The 16,014-nt window shown below is 40.9% G+C and overlaps 1 protein-coding gene across 4 annotated transcripts in view; it reads right to left on the bottom strand.

Moving 5' to 3' along the window:
- Window positions 1-16,014, bottom strand: part of khdrbs3 (KH domain containing, RNA binding, signal transduction associated 3) — a 90,966-nt gene that overhangs the window by 12,118 nt on the left and 62,834 nt on the right. For all 4 annotated transcript variants that reach the window (XR_013280359.1, XR_013280360.1, XM_077507697.1 and 1 more), the window contains exon 7: window positions 7,505-7,587. Coding sequence is in view for 2 of the 4 variants with exons in the window: in XM_077507697.1 (XP_077363823.1) it covers window positions 7,505-7,587 (83 nt within the window). In the remaining 2 variants the exon portion in view is untranslated. The remainder of the gene's footprint in view (window positions 1-7,504; window positions 7,588-16,014) is intronic.

Below are 16,014 nucleotides of genomic sequence, written 5' to 3'. Positions count from 1 at the left end.
AGGCTACTCTTCATTTTGTTTGTTGACTCTGACCGTCTGTGATTCACTCTGTCATGCAGCAAGAGGATCTAACGTGCGATACGGCGCTGTCACGTGTATAAACGAGCTTTGCCGTTCTAAATAGGTCACCTTTTGATTCGACATTCATTAGGAGAAGGCCACCGCTGCTTTGTGTCACCTCGCTGGTAAAGCACATCTGTCTGGAAATTCTGGTCCGGGCCAGGAGACACAAAGACAACAGAGCAAGTGTCTTTCATTGGGAACGCGATTCCAGGCCTACTTTCCCTCAGGTGTGGAAAAAAAAAAAAAAAAATGCCTCTGTGGTGCATCTGTCATCTCAGTAAATGCCTCATCCTGAGCCCTGATGTTGCTGTTAGGGCGAAACAGATGGGAGTGTTAAAATTGAATGATGTAGTACACGTCCCAAGTGGACTGTGTTGTCTTACGCCGCCATTACTCTTGCCGTCCTCGGTGATGAATCTGAAGAGACCTCACAGGACATTAAAGGAGGCGGCGGCAGCGGTACAAGGTGGAGGTGCAAGTCTCATGTTGACGCCGTTTTTCATTTTTCCAAAAATAATGAAAATAAATCCGAACAGACATCATACCAATTGTAGAAACAATACATTCCACCAGACATTGATGTACATGTACCATAAGGGGGGGGCGATATGGCGATATTAGATCATTAAGAACTTTAATGTGTTGACGATCTCATAAAGCTTACAGATCTGCAGGCTCAAACTGGGTTTATGCTTGATGCATCCGTGTGGTCGTTTTTTTTTTCCTCCCTCCACTTACTTACTCACACACACACAAACACGAGGCCGAGGGCGCGCACGGCCACGGATGAGTCGGATGCTCGCGGGAGCTCCGATCGAGGCGGCCCGGAGCCGCAGGGAGGCGGCCGGGCCGGCCAGCTCGGTTTGCGCTCCCCCCCCGGCCTGGGGCCGCGGCCGTCGCGGGGACGTCCCCCCGCCACCTCAGAACTCATCCCAAACGGTTTTTGTCGATAGTTTATTGAGGGAAAAAAAACAAAAACAAAACATGTTCAACTTCTATTGTGGTGTTAACTAGTGCTGTTCATACACCATTGGAACTCTTTACTGCCTCCTGTAGTCTGGGAGAATATCGACCACAGCTGCGATAATTGCACTATTTCAATTGTTCAGAAAGCTTAGTTGGCTAAGATGTCTGTTTTTTCTTTTCTTTTATCGTTTATATACACATTGTAAATATATTTAAAAATTTACAAAAATGTTCAGAAATGTGACGATTAGTCTAAAAATATGCAAAAAAATAAATAAATCGTGATAAAATCAAGATCGTGAATTTATTTTCAAAGAATCGTGATATGACATTTTTATCATCCTACTATTACTAACCCTCACGCAGCACCAAATGTAAGGAAGGTGTTTATTTGTACAAAATATGGTGTATAGTTAAATCATACAAAACAGCTGTGCTGGATGTAGCAAAGCAGCTCCATAACATAACCAAGACATCTCTTCTCCACACTCAGATATTTGGCATTTTACATTGAAAAAAAAAAAAAAAAGCAAAAACAAACAAAAATAATCCATTGTGGTTGTAAAGCCATGTCCACACTGGACTATACTGTAGCTCCAGATGGGAGACAATTAAAAGTTTGTCACCACTTGTGTAACTTTACAATGCAAATGTTTCTCCTCCAGTCAGGTGATCCACTCTTGGGGGTTGGTGCAGTGTACCTTTGCACATTTGTCCACTTCAACACTGGCAAATTGGCCCCAAAAGCAGCCGGAAAGCAATGTTGTGCAAAAAGCCAGTGGAGCGGCGAGGGCGTCGGACAATAAAGCACAATATGGGCAGTGTTTTGTTACCAGCACAAAAATGTGAGTGCAGCATTTTAGTTGTGAAAGGTTTCCTAACTTTGCATCAGCCCCTCTTTTTTCACTGGCCACTTTAAAACGAGGAAAAAAAAAAAAAACGACAGCCATTTTTCTCCTCCGAAAGCCCAGTTTTATGAAAGGACCATATTTCCTGGGGTGACACACTTCCATGATGCTCTTTTTTTGCAATCACGTCTTTCATTCTCATCTGGCAGCGGCTTGCAAAGGAAAGCGCTGAGTGCAAATGCCCCACGCAGACCCTTCTGATTACAGCAGCCCGGTGGCCATTTTTTTTTGCAGACAACAATACAAAAGAAAAGAAAACATCTGAGGCAAAAGCAGCACCATTTCCTGTTCCCAGTTTAGTGTGAAATGAATCTCACACAGTCAAATGCCAAATCTTCCTTATGGATACGCTGATTGCCCAATGCGGCTGATTACAACGCTAACACTCAAACTGACCTTACCGCCCATGCAATCCTTTTAAGGGTGCGTGCATGAAACACAGCCAATCATGTTCCGTTAAAAAAACAAAACAAATCATAGCAGCATTAAACGTCCAATATGCGCCTTTCGCTAGACTTGTATTTCTCAAACCCTTCCCCCCTCCTCCACCTTAGATGCGGTCAAAACTCCCTCCGCAGCACCTGTCAGTCTTCTTGATGAGCTGTCAACTTTGAAACGGCATCAAGGCGCACAGCAGCACTGCAGGTGTCTCCGAGTCTGACAGCTAGCACAGCCAATCGGCTAAAATTATAGCGGGAGGAAATAAAAAAATATATATCAGGCGTACCCTCGTACTAAATGGCTCTGTCAAAGGGGGCTGACAAATACAGCAAAGAGCGCTGAAGAAAAATAAAGTATGGAGGGAGCTGTATTTGGAGGAAGGTGCCCTTTCTGTTGTCCTCCTCCACTACAGAGTTCTTGTTTGGGAATCTTGCAAAAAAGCATCTGTTTATTTATTTGCTGAATGTTTAATAGGACCTAGTCAAGTTCCCGGTGACAAATAAGATCCGGGGCATGTCGTTTATCGTCCGCACCATCCTCCATTGACGAATACAAAAACCCTGACTACTCTACTATTTCTGCCCAGCTTTTACGGTACTGACTATTTAATTGAAATGTTTATAAAATGACAAAAAAAAAAAAAATCAATGTGTCATACCCTGTCGAACGGGGCTGTACCATATCGAGTCGTGAATCAAATCTAAACATTCCTCTTTCAAATTGAACCATCCTCAAATTATTTCACAGCAATTATTTTTTAAGTCTACTTGAATCGAACTCCGGTACAGACCAAATCCACCGTATGAACTTTAGTGTGATTAAGTTATACATTGAGAACGGACTCAACCTCAATCTAATTGGCTAGTAGGGCACTCTGAAATTTATGAACTTGTTTAAATGTCGTAATATTAGGTACATTAAAAAGAGTAGTGACATAGTAGAGGTCTGCATGGATGAAGATTATGGCCATTTCCCACATGTTAAATGACACTGCTCTTCTTTTAACAGCCAACTGGTTGAGACGGAAACGATTCTATTAAGACACATTTAAGCAACAATGAGTTCCACAAAATAAACCTGCATCACAGTCGATTAATCGTTTGTGAACCTACATTCGAGTGAGCAATATTTGAGTTCAATTGATTCATGAAAGGTAGTTTGTGCGCCTACACGTTCCCCTTGTCTACATCTTGTGTTAAGATTTACACTTGATCCCAAGGGATGCAGCTGCCATTGAAAACACCGTCACACAGATATCTGCACACCGGCAAGCCCCGAGGATCCAGAACGTACCAAAGCAAAAGGTAAAGAGGAGGGCGTATGGTGTCAAAAAACGGTGTCTTCAAGTGTGAAGCACGAAATAACACTTTAATTGCAATCAGGCTTTGAGGGAGATCGCTGGTCCGTAACCTAAAGTGTATGGAGGACCAAAACTACCAAAATTAAAAATAAATACATGACTAAATAAATAAATGAAAATAAAAACTGATATGGGACTTGAGTTGCTCGACCACAAGTCGACCCAAGATACCATTAGGACCGCCGCCTCATTTCAATAACATTACAACCTGACTAAGCATCTGCAGCATGAAATAAAATCAATGTGAGAACAGTGTTTTTATTTATTTATTGATATTTAAATATTTTGTATTTATTTGTATGTTTTCATCTTTTGAATCTCATTTTTATTTATTTTATTTTTGTATTTATTTTCACTTTTATTTATGATATATATTTGTTGTTTTATTTCCATTTATATTTATTTTTTGTATTTAATTTTTGAATTATATTTTATTTATACCTGTTTTTATTTTCACTTTTATTCATTTATACTTATTTTTAATTTGGGCAGTTTTGGTCCTAGATAAACTGTCCAGCCAGTAGCCATTCAGTTTTTGATATTAAGCCCCACCCTTATATTTGCTGATAAATTTCAAGAGTCGGCTCAAGCGGCCATCTTGACCTTAGCGTTGGAGTGCTACTTAAGCAGTTTGTGATCTCCCCTGAGACAAGCACTCTGAAGCCAGGAGAGCTTGTGTGTTTTACAAACTTGTTAGGAGGAAGCTGAGATGTAAGGACGACTCTCACTGCTGTCAGGTCGTTCACTGCAAGGCTCCCCCAGGCCCTTGCTTGATTCTGTAAATATCACTGAAATGTCTTCAGGGGGTCTAAAAACATCTTTTTATCTCAAATCACATGTGTTATGTTGTGAAAGTTGCATTGTGTTTAACTACAGGTGAGCATGATGAATGACGAGAACCGTGACCGGGAGGGTGCTAAACAATGATTGAAATGCGTTTTCATCCGTCAATGTAATTGCAGAAAAATGGAGACTTGGGAATCAAATATTTATCAGTCATCACAATTGAGGCTCACAAATTCCCGTTTTCCGTCACTCATACTGTATGGAATCGACCCAACTGGATTAAAATCCAAGATGACCAGGTACTAAAAATGTTGCCTATAGCAAAGTCAAGTCAAGTGTGCTTTGTGTAATTAAAAAGCGATATGAAATCTTCAGTATGTGACACTCCTCCATATGTCAAGTAAGAATCACATCCTGCTGCTAAATTAAACACACATAATGTGGGAGAAACCTAACACTCATTAAGGCACTTCATAACCAGATTTCCATATACGGCATAACAATCTCGTTAAAAAAAATAATAAAAATCTCATCTGTCTTTTGCTTGAAGCTCACAAGGTGAACGTGGGCTTGGAGCGGAAGCCACCGGGCTCATTCTGTGGCGGAGAGACTGGAAATGGTGCTGCTTGTTATCCTTTGGCAAGTGAAAGCCTGCCAAGCAGTCACAGGTCGGATTGGTGACTGTTAGGTGAGAGGATTTTCTTTAAGGAGACTTCTTGGCTACACATACCAACACACACCTTAAGGCCTTCCTGCAGCTGGGATCCAAAATGACTCGTTCAGTCTCTGCCTTTTGTCCATTGTGTATTGAAAGAGGACAATCTTCTCATGAGAATTTAGTAATAGAGTTTAGCACACAATTATATTCAAATCTAGACTATTTTCACTCTTGAGCTTTACTAGCCACTGTATAAAAAAAATCACGACAGCGTTTTTCCCCCTCACCTTTATAATGGCTCACTGTACTGTTTGTATGATATCAGTGCACAGAAAACCACCAGTGAGTGAAAGAAGTATTATACCCAAAACTCATTGCCTTAAAAGTAGGGATATTTGATACCACTTATTTTCAAATGAATCGATACCAGTACTTAACTCGAGTAGCCATTGATACCAACGATACCACTTTTACTTTTGATACACAAACTTTCCCCCCAAAAAACTGATGAAATAACTATATCTCAATGTAACATTTTGCATAAAATTAATGACAATGTTCTTTTTCTAATACTGATATCAGCCATCAAATTATCTTTATAGGGTAAGCTGCAATGGCTGTGTGAACATAACCTGGCAATAGCCAGATGGATATTACATATCCTCTCCACAGTAATTTGGTCTGGAAAAGGCGGGACATTCTGTACAATAATTCGAGCTGATTGGACAATGCGTCATTCTACACGTTTATTTTCACGAATCACGGCCACGGGTGAAAATTTCGTGTTCGTTCTTGTCGAAGGGGGGAAAAGCACGAACATCTTACCAGCTAGAAAGCGCCTCTTGCTGTTCAACATTCGAGAACAGAATTAATTTTAGCGTTCATTCGTCCATGTTGAGTTTGTTTGTTAGCTCCGGTGTTGGCTTCCTGGTTTCATCACAGTTGCATATCCCGCCCCCCAAACACAATGTTGCTCTGTGATTGGTCCGAACCGAACGGTGGTTATCTGCCGGAGTGGTACAAGATGTTTGTCACCTCACAAATACCGTGAGAATTCATCTTGCGAGAACAAGGTTAGTGTGAACTCGCACTTATAGTCTCTTTTTGAACGGGATACGCAAATAAACCCCCTAAATAAAGATCTACTATTAAGCCGCTGATGTGCCAAGTTAGAGTTCATTTTGGTGGAAAATTCAAATAAATTGTATTGCCGTTGAGATCGCATCCATAATTGCGCTTTAAAAGTCACCAACTGCGTAAGAAGGTGCAGAAATTGTCCCGTGTGACAAAGATAATATCGACTAAATGTAGACTGAAAATCAGCTGTCGACTTCGACATTTAAAACGGGAATCAGGAGATGGGAATGAAAACAAAAAACAAAAAAGTTCAATGACTCAGCTGTCTCGAAATCATCCAAGTCTGGCTCATCATGAATATCTGGAGTTGATCCACCTCCATCCATTTCTTAAAATATGATATGAATCAATCTCTCCTCCCACCATTTTCATCAAAACACTTACACAATTTTTTTTCGTTTACTGGTAGGACTGTGGTCCTCCTCTACCTCTGCCCTGGTAACCTCACTATGTTGCAAAAAAGCTCACCGTGAGCCCAACAAAGAGAACCCCCAGGTGACATACAGTTCATCCCGACAGATCCATAAAGGAAAGCATCGACCACCCTGCTCACTAAAGAGAAATATGTCTATTTCTTCACCCTGCGAGCTGCTGCCAATACAATCCAATTGTGGCCATTCTAAGTGGGCCAACAGTCATTATTTCTGTAAAAATGGCGCCGACAGACATGCATTGTTGCGCATTGTTAAAATACTGCAGGACACCAAGCAAAAGCCTTTTGACCTTGTGTAGCTTGGGAAGAGCGATCGCTCCCTAGATACAAAGAAATCAATATTCTGCATTTAGCTGCCGAGGGCCTTTTGTTAAATGGACAAGCATTCCCATATGAATGTTGACAATAAATACAGTTGCCACCAATTATATAAACAAGTATGTACTGAACAACCTATATTATGAAAATGAATTTAGCAATCACCTTTAGAAAACTACGCCAAAGTCAAACTGGAGACAAAAACATCATTAACACAGAGATCATCGGAGCATGAACGCCTCCAATTAGCTTACGCTAAGCTATTGGATTGTAAATAAAGTTCAGAACTGACTGATATTTGCAAAATGTAAACAGAACCTGCTCATTTTATTCCCCCTCGCTTTATTTGATGCCCCTTTGGAAACATTCAGACTCTCTGATTCACTTCATGATATCATTGCTCAATGAGTTCAGGGGAAATTGGAAGAACTTACTTCTGTCCATGATTGGTGTAGTTGTTGTCATAGGACTCATATCCTTGGTCATCATACGCAGTTCCGTAGCCGTCGTCGTAGTCCTGAAACAAAAGATTCCGACAATGACCCAAAAGGAAACGAAGAGTTTAAGGGATGACCTCGAGAAAGCTCTGAACACTTAGTAATTAAACCACTTTAACACTACCATCTCATTTTACCTACGAAACATTAGGAGACACTGGGGGTTCGGTATCTTCCTCAAGGACACTTTAAACCCAGGATCGAACCAACAACCCTTGAGTTGCGAAACTACTCTACCACCTGAATCATGCCGCCCCACCTTGAAATTTGAACTCAAATCTAGAACCCGCATCTATAGTTGCAAATTCCACAGAATCCACAAAAGTTGAGTGGTCGCAACTGAAATGTTCTTGGTACCATTCGAAACCACCAAGTAGCCTCAATCCAAATTTTGCAGACATGACTGAGACATGAAATCAACAGTCTGTATGTGGAGGTTTCCTTAACCCTACTCTTCGATGGAAGCTTCCATCCATGTGTTCTGCATCCAGCTCTACTCGCTGTAAGTTACTTTGTACTTTTGAGGTCTGCTTCCAGGCTGCTCAAGCTTATTAGTCAAAATTTCTCCATCAAGTGTTTTCTTCGAGGGCATCTGAAGTTTGTCAACACCCGTGTCTTGTCTGCATTTGGGTCCCAAGTCCCACACCTCCAGTGACAACAGGAGATATTCTACAACAGTCAGGATCAATAATTTAATCCTAAAGCCTCTAAAAAATAATGTAGCTTTTTACATCAATACAGGCCAAACTGCTTACTATGCTTGGACCACTAGAGCAGCGACCGCATATTCTTTGTGTCAAATGAGTGACAGCGGGATGGAAGAACGCATGCGGCGGTCACGTCTCATCAGCACCTCAAAGCGTGAGCCTTGAACATCTGTTTGGACTCTGGCAATGTACCCCCGCCCACCCCTCTGCGTGGCACGCGCACACGTCCTCCGCCAAGAGAAACATCAAAGCCAACCGCTGCCGCACCCGTCCTAATTCCGGATAAACGGGACTTATGTTCCACAAAAGGTTTCGACCCCTGGCGACATGTCTCTTATCCCCCCCCACCCTCGTGCACTTCTAGGCTAATTCCATCTGCGCCCGATTTGCATGCATGAAATTAATGTCTGTAAGATTTAGCCCCACAAGAAATGCTCATCACATCCGCTTTATTATGAAGGTACTAATGCCTGATTACAAGTGCACTTTTTTTTGCAAAATGACAAGAGTTCAAATTGAGTCTTTTATCATGAAGTCTCCTGGAAGAAAAAAAAAAAAAAAAAAACTGAGGAATTCTATGACCTAGATGTAGAAAGTTCTTCAATATGTGTACAAGCTTAGTGGTCAATGAAAGAGATTTACTTGTGTATGGGGTAGCACAGATGCAAGGGGTTTGAAGTTGAAAAAGTGGTATCCTCCCGACTACCAGCAATTCAAATTTGTCCTCTGTAGTGGACCTTTTTAAACCTGAATATCTCCCACCCAGTGCATACAATTGATTTAACTCATTTTGTGCTCTATAGACATTCAGAGCTTTCCAATGATACCAAATGTGCAGGGGTGGGGCTTTGCTACCTTTGATTGCATGATAAAAGAAAATGGCTTCCCTCAGTGCAAGCGCTTTTCAGTGAAGAGGACAAGTGTATAACACTTTTTATTGATCAAATTTAGGCTTTAAATGTTGTTCGAACATTTTTCTGTAAGACTCTTAAGAACACATTAAAGCATTGTTTGAATTATTTTAACTGTATTTCAGCCTAGCATTTAAGTTTTATAAAATGTCCTCTGTAGTGGACACATCATAGCCTAAAAATAAAAACATTTTTTTTTTCAAAAATTTCTTTTGCAGTATTCCAGCTACTTCACAAAGATTGGGGAATATCAAATGAATATGATTGTACAATATTTTTTTCCTGGTAGTCAGGAGGATATAGGTCATTTTTTTCCTAATTTTTTATTTTTTTTTAACTGTAATTGGCTGGGAACCAGTCCAGTGTGTACCCCACCTGTCACACAAAGTTTGCTGGGATATGAACCAGCTCACCTGTGACCTTAAACAGGGCAAAGCATGATTTAAATAAAAAAATAAATAAAACAATGGATGTATAAATCTGCTTTTGCAATGAGTTTGGCAAAATCTGTTTAGTCAGCAAAAGTACCGGAACATTTTACGCTGCTTAAAATGCAATTTGCATTGTCCTCGGAATCCAAATGGACTAAATACATAATGTATTGCTTTAATACTGAGATATCCTCTACCTTAACTATATAACGGACATGAACTAATTGCAACAAAAATGGATCAAAAAGCTATTTTCCAAGTGTACCCGTTAGGTGATCAATAAAACAGCTTGCAGCATTATACTCTGACAATCGGTGGTAAAAATAAATACAATTTGACCAGCCAACCTTTTCAAATCGTTGCTCATATCTATGATGAATTTACATTGCAATAGAGCAGCAGTCTGGCGGAATCCATCACAAATATACGTCCACATGTCATCGTTAGGGTCACGGGGGAGCTGGAGTTTATTCAGGCTGACTTGGGGTGAGAGGTGGGGGACACGCTGGAGTGGTCACCGGCCAATTGCAGCTCATATATAGACAACTAACCAATCAAACTCACATTCACACCTATGGGACTACCGAGCGCATATTGAAAAACGGAAGGGCACTAAAATCAGTCGAGCAAAAAATTATTTATATTTTATATTTTCTAGTTATTTAGAAGAACTATTATATAACAGCTTTCTTTGAAAGATAAGGTAAATAGATGAGGATTTTCAAGATTTTTAACTCATTCACTCCCAGCCATTTTCACAGAAGCAGTTCCGTCGGCTCCCGGCTGTTTTACTGGATTTTGCAAGGCCCACAGAATATTGTATTCAATTGCTATAAAAGCATAGAACCTACCAAAAGAAAGATTAAAGTCTCTTCTTTCATCAGGAAAAAAAAAGTATGTTTCTATCTTTTTCCGTTTTGCAGCAGTTAGCATTAGAAGAGAGCTCAGTTTCATCAGTTTTCACAAATCTATTTAAAATTGTAATTTAGCTTTTTTTCTAGATGGCCCTGGTTGATCTCCTTTGTACTGGTGCCCGTTTGTGTAATAACTACCATTTCTGCAACCGTTCTTTGCAGCTGAGAGGCTGCATCAAAGCCTTCTGTATGCTCTAGCATTTAAAAAAGAAAAAAAAGAAAAACGTATTTACACGTTATTGGGAGCAAATGAGTTAAGTGGCCCCTGCCCTGTAGCCTACGAGACTAAATCCATCACTGCACTGAACTTCGAACAAATGCCATCTCCACATTCAAAACAAATGTCCCACCAGGCCATAGTTCGGAAGCCCCCCCCCCCAACATAGATTCTTCGATTAAACTAGAAGCTCAGGATTGCAAGGCAGACATGCAAACAATTTGTCCACCCAAAAATTGCATTAAAAATAATCCTTGGAATGTAATACAGTTGTTGGGAATTTGCTATAAAGGGTTAAATGTTTATTATGCGACTTGTCATATGTAACATGTTATTTGAATTAAACTATGGATGTGATACATAAACCAGTGACGTTAATAACAAAATTATATTAGCATTATTGCCCAACAAATTGTCTGCCACTCCATTCCCTCCACAAGTGAACAAAACACAACCTAGATATTAAATCACAATTGCATCCGGTAAACGAGTGGCTTATCTCAGCGTTCGAGTCACTTTAACCGACAGACTGCTGAAATAAACAATGTAAAAATGCCAGAAATGTCAGCTTGATATGAAATCTTTTTGGTCAAAAATAATCTGTTTTCCTGTTTCCAAACTCCAAACTGTGCCTCTTGTTATTGTTTTAAAGTTATAAGCTCCGAGTGCAGGCTGGTGAAAAGAAAAAAAAAATGTTATGAATATTGAATAAGCAGCGACACAAAAAGTAAAATCATGTAGCACAGCGGTGAAAACACAGTCTTAGCTGTCAACTAAAAACACTCTGGTACATTTATACAGTCAAAGGGTGCACTGGATAACAAAGTCAGCTGTCGCGTATGAAAAAGCATACACAAATTCCCCAGAATAAGGACAAAATAATAGCTGTCCATTTGAATGCATTTGAATATAGAGCACACATGCAGTTCCTTTCACTTGTCAAAATGGTCACAAAAACAATACGCAGCTGCCTCAACTTCAGAGAAATATTTACATTCTCAAACTTTTCTCAAGAGGAAATATGGAGCTTTGATACAAAATTAATGTATGAACCAGATACTATGTAGTTTGACCTACTGTACAGTCTGGCCATTTGATCATAAATGAATGATGATGGTTTTTCCATTTTAGCTTGACCCTGGTTAGAATGTAGATGCAAGAATAATACTTTCAAAACTTTAAAGTTAATTATATATCTCAAAGCAAGTCACTCAATATGCTCGCATGAGAATTGCGTTGAAAAACTCTGCATAATGTATTCAAACTGGACTATTTTCCAACAACATGAGTCACACTGTTTTTGCATGAGCTTTGTGCATATTTCAAGTCCCACCAATCAAATACATCGGTTTTATACTAATTGCCTTGTGAAATGGGACAAAACACCCGAGAGAACGAGTCTGACTCTGAATTGGTCTACCGTGGCTTGCTTTTACGTTCTGTACTGCCAAAAAAAGTGGCGAAACAATGGACTTGTCGAGTGTTTATTATGTCTTTAATTGCATCCCCGTTGAGTTAGAAAGTACTTTGAGGTGATTTAAGGTGAAAACTTGCTGCGGACTTGACTCACTGGCTGGTTCTGGAGGTTTTAATCAATGAATATTTCAAGTGGGTCAATGTGTGCAAAACTGCGCTTATAAGAGGAGTGGCCTGTGGCGACCTATTTCTCTGGAGGTTTCCATAAAATCTTGGTCCTCCCTCTCTAGATTGCGGAAATAACATGCAGAGATGCCCACTTCTGACACCAACTATGGTGGTAATATTGTTTATACTACAATAATAAACACATTATTAAAAGGTTCTTTTGTAATTGTGTATATTAAAATGAATCAAACATCAGCATGCAAGCATATGCTTGAAAATTCACCAATGTTTGCAAGTGCGGCCATCTTGGTGGAAATGTATGCAACGCAACCTCCAAAAAAAAGTCATGAAAAATGCATCATAACGTGACAAAAAATTATCAAGTATTGTGCATGTAATTGTATCTTTAGTCTGCCATTTTGTATAAAAATAGATAATCTATTTACATAGATTGCTTTGCTTTATTTGTACGTACAAATATGTTGAACTTTTCCAAGTAAAATCAAAATGTAGTACACTAAAAGTATTTATCCTCAGAATAAGAGGAAATTAGCTGATGTTAGCCATGCTAGTTAGCCGTCTCAGTTATATCAGTTTGAGACGCGCTCAATCTTGCAGTTCCAAACGTTGAAGTGTGATAGGTGGCGCTTTCATATATCATATTGGAAAAGGTTGCCTTCTCTATAGCAGCCGTCTTTATATGCTTTCTCGGCTGAACAAAAGCGGTTCACGGTTTTGAAACCATAACTCTTTCAAAGTTCAATTATTTGGTCCTGAAAACTGTCAGATTACTCATGATCATACCATAAAATTGCTTACAGGTCCAGAGAACGTTGTGTACATGAATGGCCTCAACATCTGAAAATGAGCAGTTAATACTCTCTTTCCTCTGAGCAAGACACTGCCAGTGTCAACCGTTCCCTGGATGATGCACTGCAGTTGTATAACCTTGTACTAAGGTCCGTATTAACCTTTAAAGGAGTTATTGTCATTTATTAGAGCTCAGCTCCCTTTACAAGAGCGAGCTAAGGTCGACTGATAAATCACATTGTCGGAGGATTCTTTTCTTCAGTGCGGAACACGTGCAAAATTGTTTGAAATAAGACGGAGGGAATACAGCGGGTGAAGCTATTGAGATATCTGATATCCCCTTTACTCGAAATATCTTGGCGAGCACAATAGCGCAACACGCCTGCAACACTGCTGTGCCCCCGAACACTAGACAGGATTAGTGTGACAGTGAATGGTTGGGGGGGGGGGCGGAGGGGAGTGCTGCTGCTGCTGGTGGTGGTGGTGGTGGGGGTTATTGGATGGGGCAGAGGCGGCAAAAGGGAGGCAGATAGCGCTCCCTAAGTGACTCTTTCATTTGTATGCCAGAGGAGGGCTGAGAAGCGTGTTGTTAAAAGATAAGGGGCGGCCTCTGAGGCCACTAAAGACGAACAGAGGGCTCGCTTCTGTGTGTTACTACGGCGATATCGCAACTGCTCCACTGTGCTCCACAACAACACCGCAGCAGATAGGACGACATCGATATGCTCCCTGCGCAAGGCTTGGCTTAATTTTGAAAATCAATCTATTTCTACAAATGGTGGCCAGGGGCCGTTTATTTACTCAACTGTGCGAGAGTGCTCGGTTTTTATTTTGGGGTAAGGTGATGAAAAACTAGAATTTTCTTGAAATATTTTACATTGGACTGCCTATATGTGATCGTCAACTCCCACCGTAAACTTCAGCTTCACAGATGCCACATCTGAATGTTGTGGTATGATGTCTCCGCAGTGTAACGCAATCGGCAGCACGGTGATATTGTGGTTTGCATGTCTGCCTCACAGTCAGGAAATTGGGATGCAACTGTTACGACCATGTGTTTTATTCTTGATAATCAAACGGGGCCGGGCGAATTTGTCGGCTGCGTGACGTCACTACCGCGGATTTTGACAGCACGCACGGATTATTATTTTTTTTTTCCACTCACTCACTCACTCACAGAAGCTTAAATGTGTGAATGAGTGATTGAAAAAAAAAAATCCGTGCATGCTTTCAAATTGCCACGGGAGTGACGTCACGCAGCCGACAAATTTGCCCGGCCCCGTTCGCGACACGGCACCCCCCGCTCTGCGATTGGCTGGAGGGGTGTAAACACCGTCTTTCCACTGAAACGTCCCGCTGTTTACAAAACAAACACAAAATACAGGCTGGGGGGGGTGCGGGTTTAGAACAAAATCACCACCAGACATGAAGACAAGCCCTGATCTGTAAATTAAGAAGTAGTTTGTTTGTTTAAATCCTGTATTTAAAAAGTGCATTTTCCTGAGTGAAACCTGCAGACTGGGCCTTTAACTAAGCATTTAGTACAGCAACTGTATTACATTGCGGAGTTCCACATGATGCATTTGTTATTATTATACTGTACAATGATTACTGGCAATTTCAGATAATGCAGTTTGAAAACTGCCCTCACGTCTCAAATGCAGGGAAAACTGATTTTGTGACAAATGTCTTGCATCACTCTGAGGTCACCCCCTTTTTTTTCCCCCAAGTCTTAGTTAAGTCATATCTGAATCAAAAGCTTATTCACATCTGCCCGCCGCTTGGTAGGAAGCTCAGGCCATTAATGAAACAGCCCTGCAGAAATCCCCACGCACTGAAAAGATGAAATGGAATAGCGCTGCCTCAGCCTCACCTCCGGGCCGCGGTACATCCGGGACGGGCCACCAGCCCATCAATTACACCCATACAGCCCGCCGTTCGATTGCACACCTACACTGGGAGGCATTTTAGATCAAAATGTAACATTTTGCTCACGCTGACCAGTGGATGACCTTCGTGGTGCAGCAGTGGAATGGAATGAGCAAATGCAGAGGAGTTCAACTCATCATCCACCCACCTATGTGGCCATCAGTTGCTCCAATAATCCATCTGTATGTGCATATATTTGCCCATTCATTTATATGTACATGCAACCCACTCACTCATCCATCTGTCCAACAGTCCATCCATTCATCTGTCCGGTCATTTATATCACCACCCATCCAAGATATAGTAAATGAGCGCGGGGAAAGGAAAGAAATAAGGTGAAAAGGCAAAGCGTAAGCGATAAAATGACAAAAGGGGCTGAGACGAACAGGATGCAATTAGCACTGCTTGACTCCCAACAGGGCTCAACATGTACAGCTTGGCCTGAGGGACGTGAGGAAAACCTTTTTTTTTTTTTTCCATGTGCGTGAGTGTAAAGTGGCATCGGAATTTAATAAGCAACACTAATACACATGAACAGCAGATTTCCTGGTCTTGCCATCCAAAGAGCTTCATGTCCACAGTCGATGTTCTGCATTTCGTGTCCATGCCACTGCTTAAGTATTACATGGAACGTGAATGCAAGTGTATCAGATTGGTGCGTCTGCAAATAGCGGGTGATGGCATCGCGGCGTTCCATGCGGCAGCAATTGAATTTTAAGTAATTTCGTAATGGGGCTCCCAGGCAGAAACAGAATCTTCGACATATGTGGATTATGCAAAACACAAGCCTTTGAGGAAGCGGGAGAATCATCCATCCATTTTTACATTTTCACAACTAGTCACCAGGAGGAAGCCTGGTGGGGGGTGAGGGACATAATAGAAAAATATGTAAAAAAAAAAAAAAACTAAAAAAACTTTTAATTGCTTCACGTATACAAGTATTT

The sequence above is a fragment of the Festucalex cinctus genome, chromosome 19 (assembly GCF_051991245.1).
Source record: "Festucalex cinctus isolate MCC-2025b chromosome 19, RoL_Fcin_1.0, whole genome shotgun sequence".
Classification (NCBI taxonomy): Eukaryota; Metazoa; Chordata; class Actinopteri; order Syngnathiformes; family Syngnathidae; genus Festucalex; species Festucalex cinctus.
This window is presented reverse-complemented; position numbering and strand designations above follow the sequence as displayed.